At 40.6% G+C, this 15,656-nt stretch overlaps 2 protein-coding genes across 2 annotated transcripts in view; one reads left to right on the forward strand and one right to left on the reverse strand.

The window, feature by feature from the left end:
• LOC118409006 overlaps positions 1-1,717 on the reverse strand; it is a 4,519-nt gene extending 2,802 nt beyond the window's left edge. The window contains exons 1-2 of the mRNA XM_035809873.1: positions 1,401-1,717; positions 60-675 (exon numbers count right to left, since the gene is read on the reverse strand). Coding sequence (XP_035665766.1) covers positions 60-608 — 549 coding nt within the window. The 5' untranslated portion in view covers positions 609-675; positions 1,401-1,717. The remainder of the gene's footprint in view (positions 1-59; positions 676-1,400) is intronic.
• A 2,660-nt stretch (positions 1,718-4,377) lies between these two features.
• On the forward strand, positions 4,378-14,852 carry LOC118409005 (ornithine carbamoyltransferase, mitochondrial-like). The gene is made up of 10 exons (XM_035809872.1): positions 4,378-4,589; positions 5,358-5,478; positions 6,003-6,084; positions 8,515-8,602; positions 9,154-9,307; positions 10,968-11,090; positions 11,792-11,845; positions 12,565-12,714; positions 13,067-13,204; positions 13,571-14,852. Exons 1-10 carry the CDS (start codon positions 4,474-4,476, stop codon positions 13,628-13,630), a joined length of 1,086 nt encoding a protein of 361 aa, XP_035665765.1. The 5' UTR covers positions 4,378-4,473; the 3' UTR covers positions 13,631-14,852.
• The last annotated feature ends 804 nt before the right edge of the window (positions 14,853-15,656 follow it).

The following is a 15,656-nucleotide window of genomic DNA, read 5'->3' on the forward strand; positions in this document are numbered from 1 at the left end:
TCCTCTGGCAGCTTTTGATCCTGTCTTATGCTACCGTAGGATCTGCTTGGAGATTAGAGGAGCACGTAATGTAACGGAATGGAAGTGTAGCTGGACTCTTGGAGAGCCTTTACATCGTTATCCACGATGTGTCGGACCAGGCTATTGGAGAACAGATGCGACTTGGTGTGCATGGAGTGAATATGGTAAAAGTAGATGGTTGAAAAGATCTGAGATCTGTCGCTGACTTCAACTCCGTTGCGAGTGAAACGCAAAACCTGGACGCCGTTCTTCCCTGTCTTGTACCTCAGTGACATGTTCTTCAGCTTGTGTCCCCCGGAAGCACACAGCTTACAATCATAAACTGTTACTTCATATTCGCCCGACTTGCCGTCTGTTGCAGGGCGTATCAGCATAGCCATGGTCGTATTCTCAATGTAGCCAACAATGTCTGTGTCGGTTGGTGCTCGTAATACGAACAGAAGGTAGAGAGAATAGAGGACTGCGTATAACCACCTTATGTAGTACATGGGGCTCTGCAGGAGGTAGTGACGTCGAAAGAGGTGCTGAACACTTGGGGTGCAGTCACAGTCGTCTATACGGGGGAGGATTTCAGATGTCCTTGTCATCTTTTGTGTTTGTTATCAGCAGAACTGGTAGAACTGGTAGCGAAGGGCACTTTTCGATTGAGCGAACCTTTAGAAAAGTAAGCACCACAAAAATTAATGAGGTGAACGTTTATACATGAAGTGGATTAGACTCAACTTAATATCTAAAATGCAGTGTTTGTGACAAGCGGCTTGGTGTCTAGCAATCAGCAGCATTTGTGCTCTTTCATATTGCCAAAAAGCTAAATTTGCCATCGACGGGAGCGACGGAAAGGCTTTGTTGATTTGATAATTTACCGTAAATAATTGCATTCCTATGGTCACCTTTGCCTTTATTTACTTATTTTTTTACTGAGCGCTTATTCACGATTCTAACATCAAGTTCTCTAGAATCGGGAAAGGGGGTTTTCGTACTGGCGTGACAACTCCATACCGATCGCCCCCAAGTGTACTAATGGCGGGCTTGCGAGACGACGACACATAGCACGGAACCCCCTTTCCTGGCATTAGAGAACCATGCTCAACGTTGCAAATTGCTGATCACCACCCCTCCCCCTCCACACTCATACAATGACACGAATAAATAAAAGCCTGAGCGCTATCAGAAGTGAAGGAGGATATTACATTTGTTTTTACTACCTTGTCGCCGAGCATTTAAACTGCTTTATATTATCATAAATTATAATATCGAACACGCAAGATTTACCATTTACAAGATATCGTAGCTTACTTAACAACTATCACAAAGTTCGCTACAGTTTTAGGAAATTCAAAAGAATAAAACCTTTCTCAAAAATGCCAGCCGTAGCCTACCTCGACTTTCGTGGAACTTCGGGTTGCGTCAGTCCAGTGCAGTGCAGCCGATGTGGCCCACAGTGTCAGCGAGGGAGCTTCAGGCAGTAACAGAGGCGGCGGCAGCAAATTTCTTTTGTGGGGGCAAAATATTGGTGATAGATTTGTGAGCATGTAACTTATCGCGTCCTGTGTTCCGCCTGGATATGCCGAGTGGAGTTCATGTCGTGACATCACAGACCGCCTACCGTGACGACGCACCCTTTCCTACTCGATGACCAAGCATCCCCCTTCCTGTATATATTTTGTTCTATTCCCGGTAAAAAAACATGGTAAGAGGGATATGCCTTTTACCAGGAATAGAACAAAGAACAGGAAGGGGGATGCTTGGTCCGTGTCAACGCCGACACTCCCCCAATACATTTTCACCTTGTCCAGCGCTTTAGGCACGGGCCGTCTCAAGGTAGGTTTGGGGAAATTTAAAATCTGGACCCCTTGAAACACCATTTCCTGCATTTTCTGGGGCAAATTTTGCTGGTGGACTAGCTAGGTTTACGAAATTTCAATTGGTGAAAATATACAGATGGGTTTCAGCTTGATTTTTTGTGGGGGCCATGCCCCCACAACATATTTTTGTGGGGGCGACTGCCCCGGGCCACTGTGCCGCCGCCACTGACTAAGGTTAAGTGACTGTGATTTAGGTGGGTCTGCATGCTCTTTTGCGTAAGGCGTAGGCAGCCTATTTCCCGTAATTCGTAGTGAAAACCATCTTATCTAAGTAAATCGTAGCGAGGCGACGAAATTTAGCGTAATTGCCTCCCTTGATTTAATAGCGTAAGACGTAGGGGGTTCTCAGTGAATTCAGCTTAAATCGTTGTCAGGAACCCCCATGCTGACCCTCATTTAGGTTTATTCAACTTTAAGTAATGCAAGCACAGTGGCTCTACTGGCTGACAACAGGAAGTATACAATTATACCATTTACGATGTTCACTTCAGAATGCCAGATCTGATCATAGTCTCCGAATGCACTTTCTTTTCGTTTTGATAACATTCGAAGGTGATTGATTTAGACACGTGATGATCAAGTAACATTTATTTGTTAGTTAACCCAATAAACACAACATCAAAACGACCAAATCCCCCCCACCCGACAACTCAAATGCCTGTCCTCACTTTAGGCCACAGCAAGTAAATTCTATGTATGACATCAGCGCGCGCATTAATTTTCGCCTGATTTCAGAAAGAAAAAAAAAATTTTCTTCAGAGATGGTCAACATGACGAGAAAGTACCAAAATGGGCAAATATGTTGTGTTGTAGGCTAAAGGTTGCATGTGTAGAAGTGACAATAGCCAGGTAGCCATGACTGTAGTTATAGAAGTGAAATTAAAAAATTAGTTAGATAGTTGTAAAAGTGGCCCCAATATGGAAGCCATGCGTGTTGTTGCCATGTTGGTAAGTGATACCAGTCTACCACACTAGTGTCACCTTTGCTACACTAGTACACCAAGGTCCAACCTAGGTCATCCTATATTAGCATGAAAGCTCATCTGTGTTGATAGAATACATATTGAAGTTTTTTAACTGTAGTACAACACAAATTATTCTCACCTCGAATTTTCAGTCGCTCTTCCGTCGACCTTCTTCAGGAGTGACGATTCAGTTACTCTGATCACGTGACTTAGAGACACGTGATTCGAGTAACGAATCATAAATGCCTGGCAGACGATATCACTGTGACACTGTGACAGTGGTTAAAGAGGACGGTTCTCTGGGCATTGACATTTATCGCAAACCAACCCACACAGACCAGTATTTGAACTTTGAGTCTAACCACCCCTTAGAGCACAAACTTAGCGTAGTCAGAACACTTTTACACCGTACCAATACTATCATCACTTACCCGCTCAACAGACAAAAAGAAACATTACACATAACACAAGCACTTAAGCAGTGTGGATACCCGTCTTGGGCTATAATTTGTATAAACAAAGCTACGGCACCCAGGTCCACTGTTCCCTGTGACCACAACCCGAACCCTGCCACGCGCCAGAACAACAGAGGGTTTGTCGTCCTGCCCTATGTGAAGGGCGTCTCGGAAGACCTCCGTAGGATTTTCGCGAGCCACAACGTACAAACCTGTTTTAGACCTACGCGAACCCTACGACAGTCACTGGTGACACCAAAAGACAAAACAAAGAAGGAGGATAAGTGTGGCGTGATATACCACATCCCGTGTCAGGGAAGAAATACCCGTGGTCCCTGCCAAGAATCATACATTGGGGAAACTGAGCGCTCGCTCAAGACTAGGTTCTTGGAGCACAGGAGAAAGAGTTCGGCCTCGTCGGAGGTATCACAACACATTCATATTGAGTAACCGTGACATTTCATCAGCTTGGACAAAGTACAAATATTGGACACCGAATCGGATTACTTTGCGAGGGGGGTAAAGGAGGCCATCTACATAAGAGCACATCAGCCGACACTCAACAGAGACGGGGGCCGATATCGTCTGCCAGGCATTTATGATTCGTTACTCGAATCACGTGTCTCTAAGTCACGTGATCAGAGTAACTGAATCGTCACTCCTGAAGAAGGTCGACGGAATAGCGACTGAAAATTCGAGGTGAGAATAATTGGTGTTGTACTACAGTTAAAAAACTTCACTAGGTCATCCTATTGGTGATTTGTGATTTATTCATTCGCATATATAACTTAACATCAGTTAAATATAAATCAATATACAGAAAAAACGCATGTTCTTTTTTAAGTTATAAAAAAAATGTATTATTTGTTATCAAATTCCAAAGAAAGGGCGGACGAAACAAACTAACCAGGTGAAAGTTATGCTAGGAATGAAGTCCGTCTTTTTTTGAAAGTTGGCAATAGTAACTTGTTAACCAAGATTGCTGCAGTTGGTTTATAGTTTTTTGAGATTGTTCCATATAGTGGGACCTCTTAACTTGTATGTTGCTTTTCCTGATTGGTCTAAGACTTTTTGATGCGATTACCCCTTCCTACATCTGCTTGGAAACCAGCATCGCCCTGACTAGTAGAACAGCTGATCGCCGTGTCAAAGGTCACCGTTGCAATCATGGCGCTGCTCAGGGTCGCCGCGCGAGGGAAGGAGCTCGTCCCGGGGATTTTCAGACAAAGCGCCTCTCCTGCAATCCAGGTTCTGGGACAGAAGAGTTGGGACAGACACATGAGGTATGTTGACGTGATTGTCATGTCATTGCTGGTTTCGGAAAGCCAACAGTGATCGAATAACCATGAAGTCATCGAATAACCAGGAAGAATATGTTGTCTGTCAAATTCAAACCCTTGCAAATATTGGCTCAAACCTTCCCTGTGAGGTCAATAATCTACGGAACGTTCAGATATTGAGCGCTGTTGTATATGCTGATTCCGTTGTTGTAAATTGTAGACCTTTCTAGGATTAGTTTTTTGCTGAAACATGATTTATTGCCATTTGGTGGGCGGGGCAGCATGCTAGCAAATTGATGCACATGCTGGGCTATACCAAGTATATTTTGCTAAGGGGGTTGTGTTTGTAACGACGTGTTTAAAAGGTAGTTTTTCAAAAATTAGTTTGAACATTATGCTAGCAGATTCTTGAGTGATTGCAATCAGTTGTTATCTGTCCATATGTATCTCATTAAATGTTTGATACCTTAGTGTTTTAAGTGTAAGTGAAGTGTAAGGCAAATATTGTCAGTAATGTAACATGTCTTATTGCCACCAATAAAAGATAATCAAGGGCCCTTAATGCTGATATTTTTTGCACTGTTTGCAATGTCTGTAATGTCAAATGATAATGACACAAAAGTGTGTTTAAAAGAAGTGCTTATGTTATAAGCATATATATATGTTAAACATGAAAATTTTGTAATCTATGACTGAGAGTATTTGCATGTCTGCTTCCAAATACTTGGTGTTTTCTTTGCTTATTTGTAATGACCTGTTTTCCTGTAACAGTGGCCATGTGTCCATGGTTGGTCGGAACTTCCTGACGCTGAAAGACTTCTCGCCATCGGAGATTGAGCAGCTCCTGTGGACAGCAGCCGACCTGAAGGCCAGGATCAAGGGCACGGGAGAGGTAAGGTACACTTAGGCCGAGTAACAGTCTGCCTATACACCTCAAATGACCTCAATTGGCTCTAATATGCAGTGTATATGGGGCAACAACCTTGTGTGGCACTCTGAATTTGCATTCAACTTATGCACTTATGAATTTTAAAAAATGCAGCAAGACCTCCTAAGTATTTAATGTTATTTGGAGTTCATCTGCGGGTTTCAAGATCAAAGCAATGTCTGGCTGCCATGTTGGATCATCTGTCTTTGGACTAGATTGGAGTCTGCGTGGGGAAGTTCTCGATGCCTTCTTCAGTCCACAGAATGACAGTTTGATAATCATTCCTTTTTAGTTTCTATTTGCTCCAACTTGTCGCTGCAATGTGTATGAAGTGAGGTAATTAAGACATTTTCATGGAAATGACTGACTTCCAGTGAAGAAACTTCTGTTAGTCGTAAAATAAAGACTGTCTACACGTTAGATGATAAGTGCTGTGTTTTCATTAGTGAAAGTTCAATACACAGACTAACTGTAAGCTTGTCCCCCAGCTTTATACACCACTAGTGGGCAAATCTGCTGGACTGATATTCCAGAAGAGAAGCACCAGAACCAGGCTGTCTACTGAGACAGGTGAGATGCAATCCACATTTCTGTAAATTCAGCTGAATATGGTACAACAGACCCACAACATGTAGCATGAGTACTAGTAGTCCAATGGTTAATGCCCCTTCTTCTATCTGGACCAGGACGTTGTGAGTTTGAATCCCGGCTGTCATCATTCAACGGACTTGCACTCTACTAAAAATGGTCAAAGTCCATGAATTTGATGATTTTTCTAATGTTTTATTGTCTTTAAATCATACTTTTGAACTGCCTCAATAAGTCTCATTATATTTCAGCCATACCATATATGGTATGGTGAAATATATTGTATTCGTAATGTTTCTTTCTTTCTTTCTTTCTCCTGTCAAATCTTCAAAGCGATTCATCTCCGTCGTTCCGTGACCGAATGACCTGAAATTTAGCACAAAGGTAGAGTGGGTCAATACCAAGGTGTGTTTTTCTGATTTTATTCATATCTGCCTCTAAAATGATTTTATTGAAGTTTAAAGGTCATGTTTTGACCAAAACTGTATATTGTGGCCCCCTGTTCCCTTGAATTACAATGGAATGACCTTAGATTTGGTGTAGATAGGCATTAGATAGTTGGTAAAATGATCCAAGTAAAATTTTTGGTATAAACCAATTTCAAATTATTAATTTCTGCACTTTTCTGAGGGGAAATTGGTTTTCTTTCGGTCTTCTCCCGTGAACTCCAGTGACCCCAGAGCCCACACGTGCCAGGTGCCAGCGGTCTGGGGAGACCGAGAGTTAATTACTTTATGGACGCCAGCCAATCAGCGACGAGAAAGGCGAATGCTAGTTAATATTCATAAGCGGGGCCTTGCAATCCCGTATATACACAAACAGATGCACATTACAGCCTTACAGTTGCCATATGGTGCCCTGTGCCCGGTTTGAAATTGTAGTTTGCGAGGATTTGGAGTTCAGACAGGGTCATTTGAGCGGTAGCGGACGGTATGCGTGCATTGAACGTTAGTGGCGATGACTTTACCAACATTCCGCATGGCACTATCAATCATTTTCGGCAGATTTGGACAGGGAAAATTGGACAGTTTGCGTTTAGTTTTGATACGTAAGTTTGACAGTGGCGAGAATGGATGTATTTTTCCCGAACAAATGTAGGTACTTCTAGTATTGTTGTTGTTCTTTTTTGACGTAAACTTTGTACATTAAAATTGTAAGTAACTTTAAACTGCCAGAGTTTGAGCCCAATAAAACACTCTCAGTACCAGAGTATCACCACTGACCTCCGAAAAGAAACCCACGAACAAGGTAGAAACACCTATCCTCCAGGTCTCGCACGCTACGAGCAGGAAATTATAACACTCAGACAAGATTACGTCCGATGGCTCAGCGGATTGCATACAAAGTAAAACAATTTAACAGTGGTATGCAGGGGCATATACTTAACAAAGAATTCGAAGGAAAATGAAATAACGTTATACAGATAAAGCCAAATCAAATTAACTTGTTGGTCCTGGGATTTTTCAGAAAAGAAATGAAGCGACAGAGTGGTAAAATTCTTGTAAAAATTCGAGACGTCTCCGTTTATAATGGCCCATACAAAACAAGAAGAAGATTGAAGTTTTTAGCTTGAAAAAAACAACAACACTCCTACTACACAGTACCTGCACCTGCTTGACAATTATCAAAATGTATGCCCTATAGCTACTTGCTTAAAAAAAAGTTCACTGCAATGATAAATGTACCCACATCACAAGGAGATTATTACGGTATTTAGACCTAGTTATCGAAGTGGAAATTGTTGAATAGCGTCATGTAATTTCATGATGAAAATCTTAATGGAAGATGCGTTTTTTTTCACTCTCGGAAAAATAGGAGCTGCCGCAATTCTAAAAACCAATCAGTTATGCATAGGCGCTCCTGTGGAAGATTATATTCTTCCATATGGGCCCGGGGCATATTGGGCAAGCTCTGTTTTGACCTGGAATCAATTCACAATATTAGTTCTCTTTTGGGGATAACTTACAGTTAAAATATTACATTTTTGCGCAGGGGTGACTTGGAACAGTCCAATGTTGCGTGGGAATGGGTATGGCTGAAATATGCTGTATTTGCACCCAAGCAAATGTCGGCCTTTCTAGAAACGGCCGATATTCCAATTATGAAACAAGAGTTATAGAAATCATTTATTTGTTGATCAACTTCTGGCAAATGCCATCTAGTAGAAAGGGGGCATTAACTTTACCATGTTGCGCCAATCTCAAGCAAGTTGATATGATTTTGGAAATGGTCAGACGTTTCAGATGATATTCGTTATCTTTCGTCAGTGACACTGAAGAGATCACGTTGGAGAGCAGGCTTTATATCCTAACTATGAATTGATATGTAAAGGAGATGAAGACAATTTTGAGATGTCCAGTAGGAAACAAAGGTATTATATGTTACAATGTTGTTGCTATGTTGTCCCCACAGGTGTTGGTCTGCTGGGTGGACAGCCGTGTTTCCTGTCTCCAGATGACATCCATCTCGGAGTGAATGAAACCATCAAAGACTCAGCTAAGTAAGGACTGAAATGTATGGTGTGTAAATGTTAGCATGTTGTGTGTTGTACGAGAATGCGTAGTGAGTTTATTTGTACTATTGTATTGTGTGCATTGTGTGGTATGTACATGTGCAGTACAACTTGGAACATGAGTTTGTCTTCAGTTGATGAATTTGAAAGACCTTTGTTTTGATTACCTTTTACAATGTATGAGGTTAAAGGCTTGTAGCAGCCTTGCTATGTTATGATATATTTTTTTGCATTTTATGAGCTGAAAGAAGATCAACTTGAAAACTAATAGTTGGAAAGAAGTGTCATGTTAACTCTCCTAATGGCATCAGGCAACCAAAGACTGGCACATTAATTTCACAATATGTACTGATGCAGCATCAGTTATGCCTGGCCCATGTACACTTTAGATATCCAGGTCTTAAATACTTTCTTGAAACCAAACCTTAACTGTGCTATGTGGCAGTCATAGGGTACCTGGCACAGGAAAGATGATGTCATATAATACCCGTCTTAAGTTATGACCTACCCGTATAACATTCAGAGTTTTATCTTTACAGGGTGTTGTCCGGGTTTTTGGACCTGATCCTGGCCAGAGTGTATGGCCATGAGGACCTGGAGTCCTTAGCTACAGAAGGGAGTGTTCCTATAGTTAATGGCCTGTCTGAACTCTATCATCCACTACAGATTTTAGCAGACATGCAAACACTACAGGTAAGACCAAGTACTGGAACTAGTTCAACTGTAAATTTCAACACAAAAATTGGTCTCATCAAATTGGATTGTTCATTCCTTGACAAAGACTGCTGCTGTTCAGTCGAAAATTTGGATGAGTCCAATTTTTGTGTTGGAATTTGCAGTTTAAATTTTTCAAGAATGACTATTAACGGGAGGGGGCCATACTTCGACAGCCGTTCTAAGTGGATGCGCATGGCTTTTGTCAATGTACATTTTACAGTGAACTCATCAAAAACAAGTTAAGATCTTGTATGCATCCTTATAACTGTGATTGAAGCTGTACAGATATATATTTCATTTAACGGTAGCGTTCCGCACTGTACTTTGACAGCACACGAAACTTACGGCAGGTTTTCGGCTTGCGTCCTAGCAGAACGTTCCAACACAAAAAAGGGGTCCAAACTCCGACATAGTAACAACCAGACCATCGCCGTGCATTCTTAAACAATTTATGCAAATAGAATAGCACTAAAAGTTTTCATTATAATTTTTTCTGTATCAAATATGGGTCATATTTTGTATTACGCGACTTATTCAAATACGGTGTGTTAAAACGTTTACCTCTCACGGTGAGACCAACTTGCCGCAAAACGGCAGCGCATTGTTACATTGAACTGTGATGGCATTTTCGCTTTTCGGCTTCCTTGATTGCCTTTTCATCCTGTCTTTAGGCAGCAGCAATGGCTACAGGATTTTTTAGTCGGTAGGGATCGATTTTTCTTGAATGTTTGTCGCTCTACGGACGGGTTGGCTGAGTTCAACGTGTTGAGCAGCGCTCGGCCGCCGGCGTTCGTGATAGTAAAATGGCGGAGCCCCGACTGGGTGAACATTGTGGCATCATTTTAGCTCCGTTTATCCAACCCAGTTAAAGGGAAAACAGAACACAGGTATTATTTTTCGGAAGGCTAATAAACATCATTTCTATGTGTGGTGGTATTTTTTCACATGTCGTATTTTGCGAAGAATAATTCAAGAGTTTCCCGGGCCATGGTCTCGATACGTTCGCTCGTCAACTTGCACGGAAGGCGTCAAACTTGTGCAAGTTTTTCAATCGTTATCTGTGGGACTTGCTAACTTCTACACATACCCCGTCTTTGTAGTTATATACAACAAGGTTTAGTCTACAGCTAGTTGTAACTTCTTATGTGCAGGCATCTATGCATTTCTCCGCAACAATGATTTTTAAAACCTGACGAAGTTTGGACCCCTGTCGAAGTATGGCCCCCTCCCGTTACCAACACAGATGAACTTTTAAGTTAAGACCAAATACTGTTACCCTTGCTTATTACACCTGTCTGTAAGGTACCAGTAATAGGTAATTATTTTTGCACATATAGGCAATTCTTCAATACATGTTCTACAATAATAACTCCAGAAGCTGAAAGCAGGGGAATTTTAACTTATTAAAATAGGTTATGTACAGGCTTTTAATTTGATACCATCTGCACCTTGCTGGATTACACGATTCTGTAAACCACACGAAGATGTCACTAAGGGATTCAAATTATAATCACCATGACATTAATAAAAAGCCTGGATAGAGATAAGTGCACAAATCTGTTTTACTCAAACTCAGAGGGGTGTAAATAATTTGTTCACTTGGTAATGGGTATCACATTGTTTTACGTACATGTAGGACCATTTTGGTAACCTGAGAGGCTTGACTGTGGCCTGGGTGGGAGATGGGAACAACATCATCCACTCCTTCATGATGGGAGCGCCCAAACTCGGTGTCAACCTCAAAATTGCGACTCCAAAGGTAGGGTCTTCTCAACACTTCAAACACTTTCTTGTCATCTACTGATGATCTAGCAGTCCATCTGAATTGTGCACTTAAAACAGGACTGACAATCTACATACAGAAAGATAAAGAAATGAAATGATAATTCTAATGTTAATGATTTTTCCCTGATTGAAAATTCAAAACCTAAATATTGGATGGTGTCAAATTTGCAATCCCCAACCTTATTTGGTGATTTCTTCAATGTACGAAGAAGGTGCAGTACTGTACTGACAGTTACAGTATATATACTGTAATTCATTTTGTCTTCTCTGTACCAAACTTTTACGGTCTGAGAAGATTTAACTTGTTCTTGGAACTAAATATTCACTGTCGCGACAAGTGCACATAAGAAAAGTCTGTGAATTATTTGTTATCAGTAATGATAAGTTCACATTACAGTCTTCACCGTGAAAATCGTGAACATTTCAGGAATTACAGTATATGATATCATTAAACTCTTTGCAATGAACCATGGAGACTCATTATTGTACATGTCATAAATGTCATTGTTACAGTAAAAAACAAACAAAGGGAAAGTCAAACAAGTCTTATTCTAGGGAACAATTATATCATTTCTGACTTCTAATAATTTCAGCGGACACATTCTCTACTGCAACATTATCACAAGTACCAATCGTATAAATACTGCATGTCTACACATGTTCCTACCTATTCAGGGTTATGAGACCTACCCAAATGTGACCAAAGATGCAGAGGAGCTTGCCAAACAGGTGGGGCAACTTCAACACCTTAATTCAATCTATGACTGAAGAACTCAATTTTGTGCATGATTTTGTGTACAAGTTTGTTGGCGATCTTTTGGTGTTAGTTCAACTCAGTGACCAGCATTGTAACTGCATGAAAAGTGAAGGCTTAATACATAACAAATCTGGATATGTTTTCTGCTGGCTTGGGATCTGTCCTCCCACCATTGTCCTGCCTTCAACCAATCAGATGCTTCAGAATCTTCACTTATTGTTGGAGGGGAAATTACCAACCAATCACGTTGCATCTAGACTGTAAGCAGTGACATGATTGGCTGGTGTCTGGTGCCAGTGCTAATGCAGGAAGAAGGACAGAACTCAGGCTGGTTCAGCAGCCCATTAATTATTTCATAACTGTACATTATTGGCTGGCCTGGCATGAGAGGATGTATGTGATGAACAATTAAAATCTATTGGAGCATTTAGTTTCATTTATGATACAATGCTGAACTTCATCCCAACACAAAGGTATACACAGATCAAATTTTCAACGACCACTGTTGCCTTCTTCAGGATCGATACTGATCAAAACTAGTATAGTTCCTGAAGAAGGCAACAGTTGAAAATTTGATCCTTTGTGTTGGAAGACACATTGTACTGTTTATATTACTACCAACAGATGAGCTTCCATGATAGTTTCATTTGTATTTTGTTTGATGATGAGATCTTCTTGTCCCCACCCCCAGTATGGGACACAGATGTACCATACCAACGACCCCAGGGATGCATGTGAAGGTGCTAACGTCCTGGTGACAGACACCTGGATCAGTATGGGGCAGGAGGAGGAGAAACAGGAGAGACTCAAGGCTTTCCAGGGGTACCAGGTCACCCACAAGGTGGGAAGGACATGTTATAATCATTGTATGATAGGCAACTAACTGTTTATGTTGGCACTTTAAGATTCAGCTGTCATGGATCCTTATCTATGGTTGGTTCTATTATAGCCAATATGTTAATCCTAGTTATGAACTTATGAAAGACCAGTTATTAAGGGAGTTTTTTTCTAAAAACTATTTTGTAAAGAAATTGAATTGAAAAAGAGACTAGAATTGAAATAGCTTGAGTGCCAGCCTCCGTATTGACTGCTGACTACTGACATTGATTTTGCCTCTATTGATATCTTTCTACACAATCACTAGTTAGTGAAGTTGTGTATAGTTTAACACCCATGTGTTTCTGTCGCTCTAGCTGGGTGAGGTGGCTGCTAAGGACTGGGTGTTTCTGCACTGCCTGCCCAGGAAACAGGAGGAAGTGGACGATGCCGTGTTCTACAGCGAGCGGTCACTTGTCTGGCCGGAGGCCGAGAACAGGAAGTGGACAGTGATGGTGAGACTTTGGTCCTATTATTCATCATCACACATGTGATTATGATTATAGAACATAATGTGGTAATAATATTATCCATGTGTACATTGTATATTTTGTTGTATTTCTATTCTGGATGGTAATGTTTGGGTCACCTTTATCCATTGGGTTACTGTATATATAGCCATTTTTTTCAATCAAGGATATGTAGCTCACATGTTTCGAAAACATTGCAAATCCGTTGACTTCATATCTCGCCTATCTTTTTGTTGTTTTGAAATTTTGACACTTGGATACACACCCTGGAATACTAGTTACTAAGTAGTATATGGAAAATGTTTTAACGGCTTTAAGCAAATCAAGAACTGAATGTCCTTGTTGTTTCAGGCCGTCATCCTATCGCTTCTAAAGGACCATGTCTGCACAACCCCCAAGCCAGACTTTTGAGTGTGACAACAGCGCCCCCTGTGGGAAATGCTCAGCACAACAGTTATAAGCTGGAGATGCAAACATAATCAATGTGGTGTGATGTAACAAATAGAACAAAATCTAGATGAAAAAACTCAAACCTTCTCCCTAGAAGTACAATGTTTTGGGCAAAGCCGTCTGAAAATTCAAGTCAAATTAAAATACCTGACTAGCCTGCGGTATTTTTCCCCACCATCTTTTGTTTTAATTCTGTGTTTTCCCATCAAATGGGAAAATGAGCATGGAATCTTTTATGATTGCATGATGCAAGTTCTAATCAGAATGGAATTTTTGACATTATTTCCTCAATCATGATCTGGCCATGCATGTAACAGAAATGCAAAGTGGTGCAAAATCTGGGTACATCTTTATGTAAAATACTTCAACCTAGGTACAAAATGACATCCTCTTATTTTGCCCATGTTCACCAACCTTTATAGCAATAAGCCAGTTTACAGTTTACTAGTATACTGCATATGTATGATGTCAAAGATTATTTTGTATACCATGCTTGATACATGTCCAGGCACATTTTTATTATGTCTCACGGGCCTAAGAATCAACTTTGACATACTACCCACAATGCAAGTTTATATGACTGTATGTATACTGGGACTAAAAACATCCACACAGTTTGCATCATGGCAGGTGATTGCTGAATTGGTTTGTATCACAGCATGTAATTGGTTAGTTCAAGATGATGGTGGCAATAGTCGAGAATATGATTAGCTACTTTTTTTAATATAACATGAAAACATTCAGCCAAATGCATTTTTCACTTCTCCAAGAATGTAATGCATGTTATCCTGAATATTGATGAAAAAAACAACTATTAATTTTCTACTGCAAGTTTATTTTCTTTACTCTGAATGACAAAATTCACTGTTTAGTGGACACAACCAATAGTTTTACAATAGGGGCCAATGTAGTCTGAAAAAAAACTGTCTGAAACTCCAAAACTGTACTCTATGTAGATGTACTTAATGTGCCATTTCAAAAAGCTGCAAGGGTGCTCCCCACAAACAGTTATCTGTCAAATTTATTGTCAAATCCATGACAATGTTTTGCTGCAATGGGAAAATCATACATGGTATTATCATCTGTCTAGTACTCTTTTTGATGTCCAGACTTGTAAGGTGTGTGTTATGCCATTAGGTATATTATGTGTGATGTACTAATAAAGAAACTGTTGCAATATGAAGTCAACTCTCATTATCTGTAACCCTACTACATGTACCACTTTAACAAAAATATGTATAATATTTGTATGCCAACGTAGCATCAGTATGCACATCTCAGATATCCTCAATAACATCTTTTTTTCAATGTGTGGGTCTACATTTGTAGTTGAAATTTCGGAAGCAGATGTGACATCCACGTGTGGAGTAGTAAACATCAACTAGGGACCACTTTGTGCACTGAAATATAGTATCTGTGTGTTCAATGCAAGGATCCTAACAGCTGTGTAGGTATTTGTATGGATGTCATCTTTACTAGACACTTAGACTACACACATGTGCGTTGACGGCATGATCAGCTATTTTGTACCATGGAAAATTACGCCCACTTTTCACCAAGTGATTCAGAAGGCACAGATTGTAAAAACAATTTTCGAGCTCGGCTGTAGTGGAATTTTTGTGGTCTTCTTCAACCTGTCCACAGGATCGAAACCCGTTCTAGTGGAAGCGAGGCTCGCAATCCTTGAGCGCTTGTTCAGCAATAAAAAATAGACTAAAACCCACTAGACGGCGATTGCGCTGAGCTCTCACTGTGACCTAGATATAATATGTGTAACCTTCGCTTTCACACTAAGTATATCATACAAATCGAAAAAGAGTGACTTAAAGACAACAAATAAAGCACACAAAGTGTACAAAGATTCGTTTCTTTTCTATACAATTTGTTGAGCGACATGTCAAATTTTAGGTCGCAGAGAGCGCAGTGAGAGCGCCGTCCTAGTGGAAAGAGGGTATTATACCCCCCTCACATTAGGCGCGATTCGATC

The sequence above is a fragment of the Branchiostoma floridae genome, unplaced genomic scaffold (genome assembly GCF_000003815.2).
Source record: "Branchiostoma floridae strain S238N-H82 unplaced genomic scaffold, Bfl_VNyyK Sc7u5tJ_786, whole genome shotgun sequence".
NCBI lineage: Eukaryota > Metazoa > Chordata > Leptocardii > Amphioxiformes > Branchiostomatidae > Branchiostoma > Branchiostoma floridae.

Coding starts and splice junctions, on each gene's coding strand:
- LOC118409005 (XM_035809872.1), top strand. CDS start 4,474: ATGGCGCTGCTCAGGGTCGCCGCGCGAGGGAAGGAGCTCGTCCCGGGG. Junction 8,603..9,153: donor ACCATCAAAGACTCAGCTAA/GTAAGGACTGAA, acceptor TTATCTTTACAG/GGTGTTGTCCGGGTTTTTGG. Junction 11,846..12,564: donor CAGAGGAGCTTGCCAAACAG/GTGGGGCAACTT, acceptor CCCCACCCCCAG/TATGGGACACAGATGTACCA.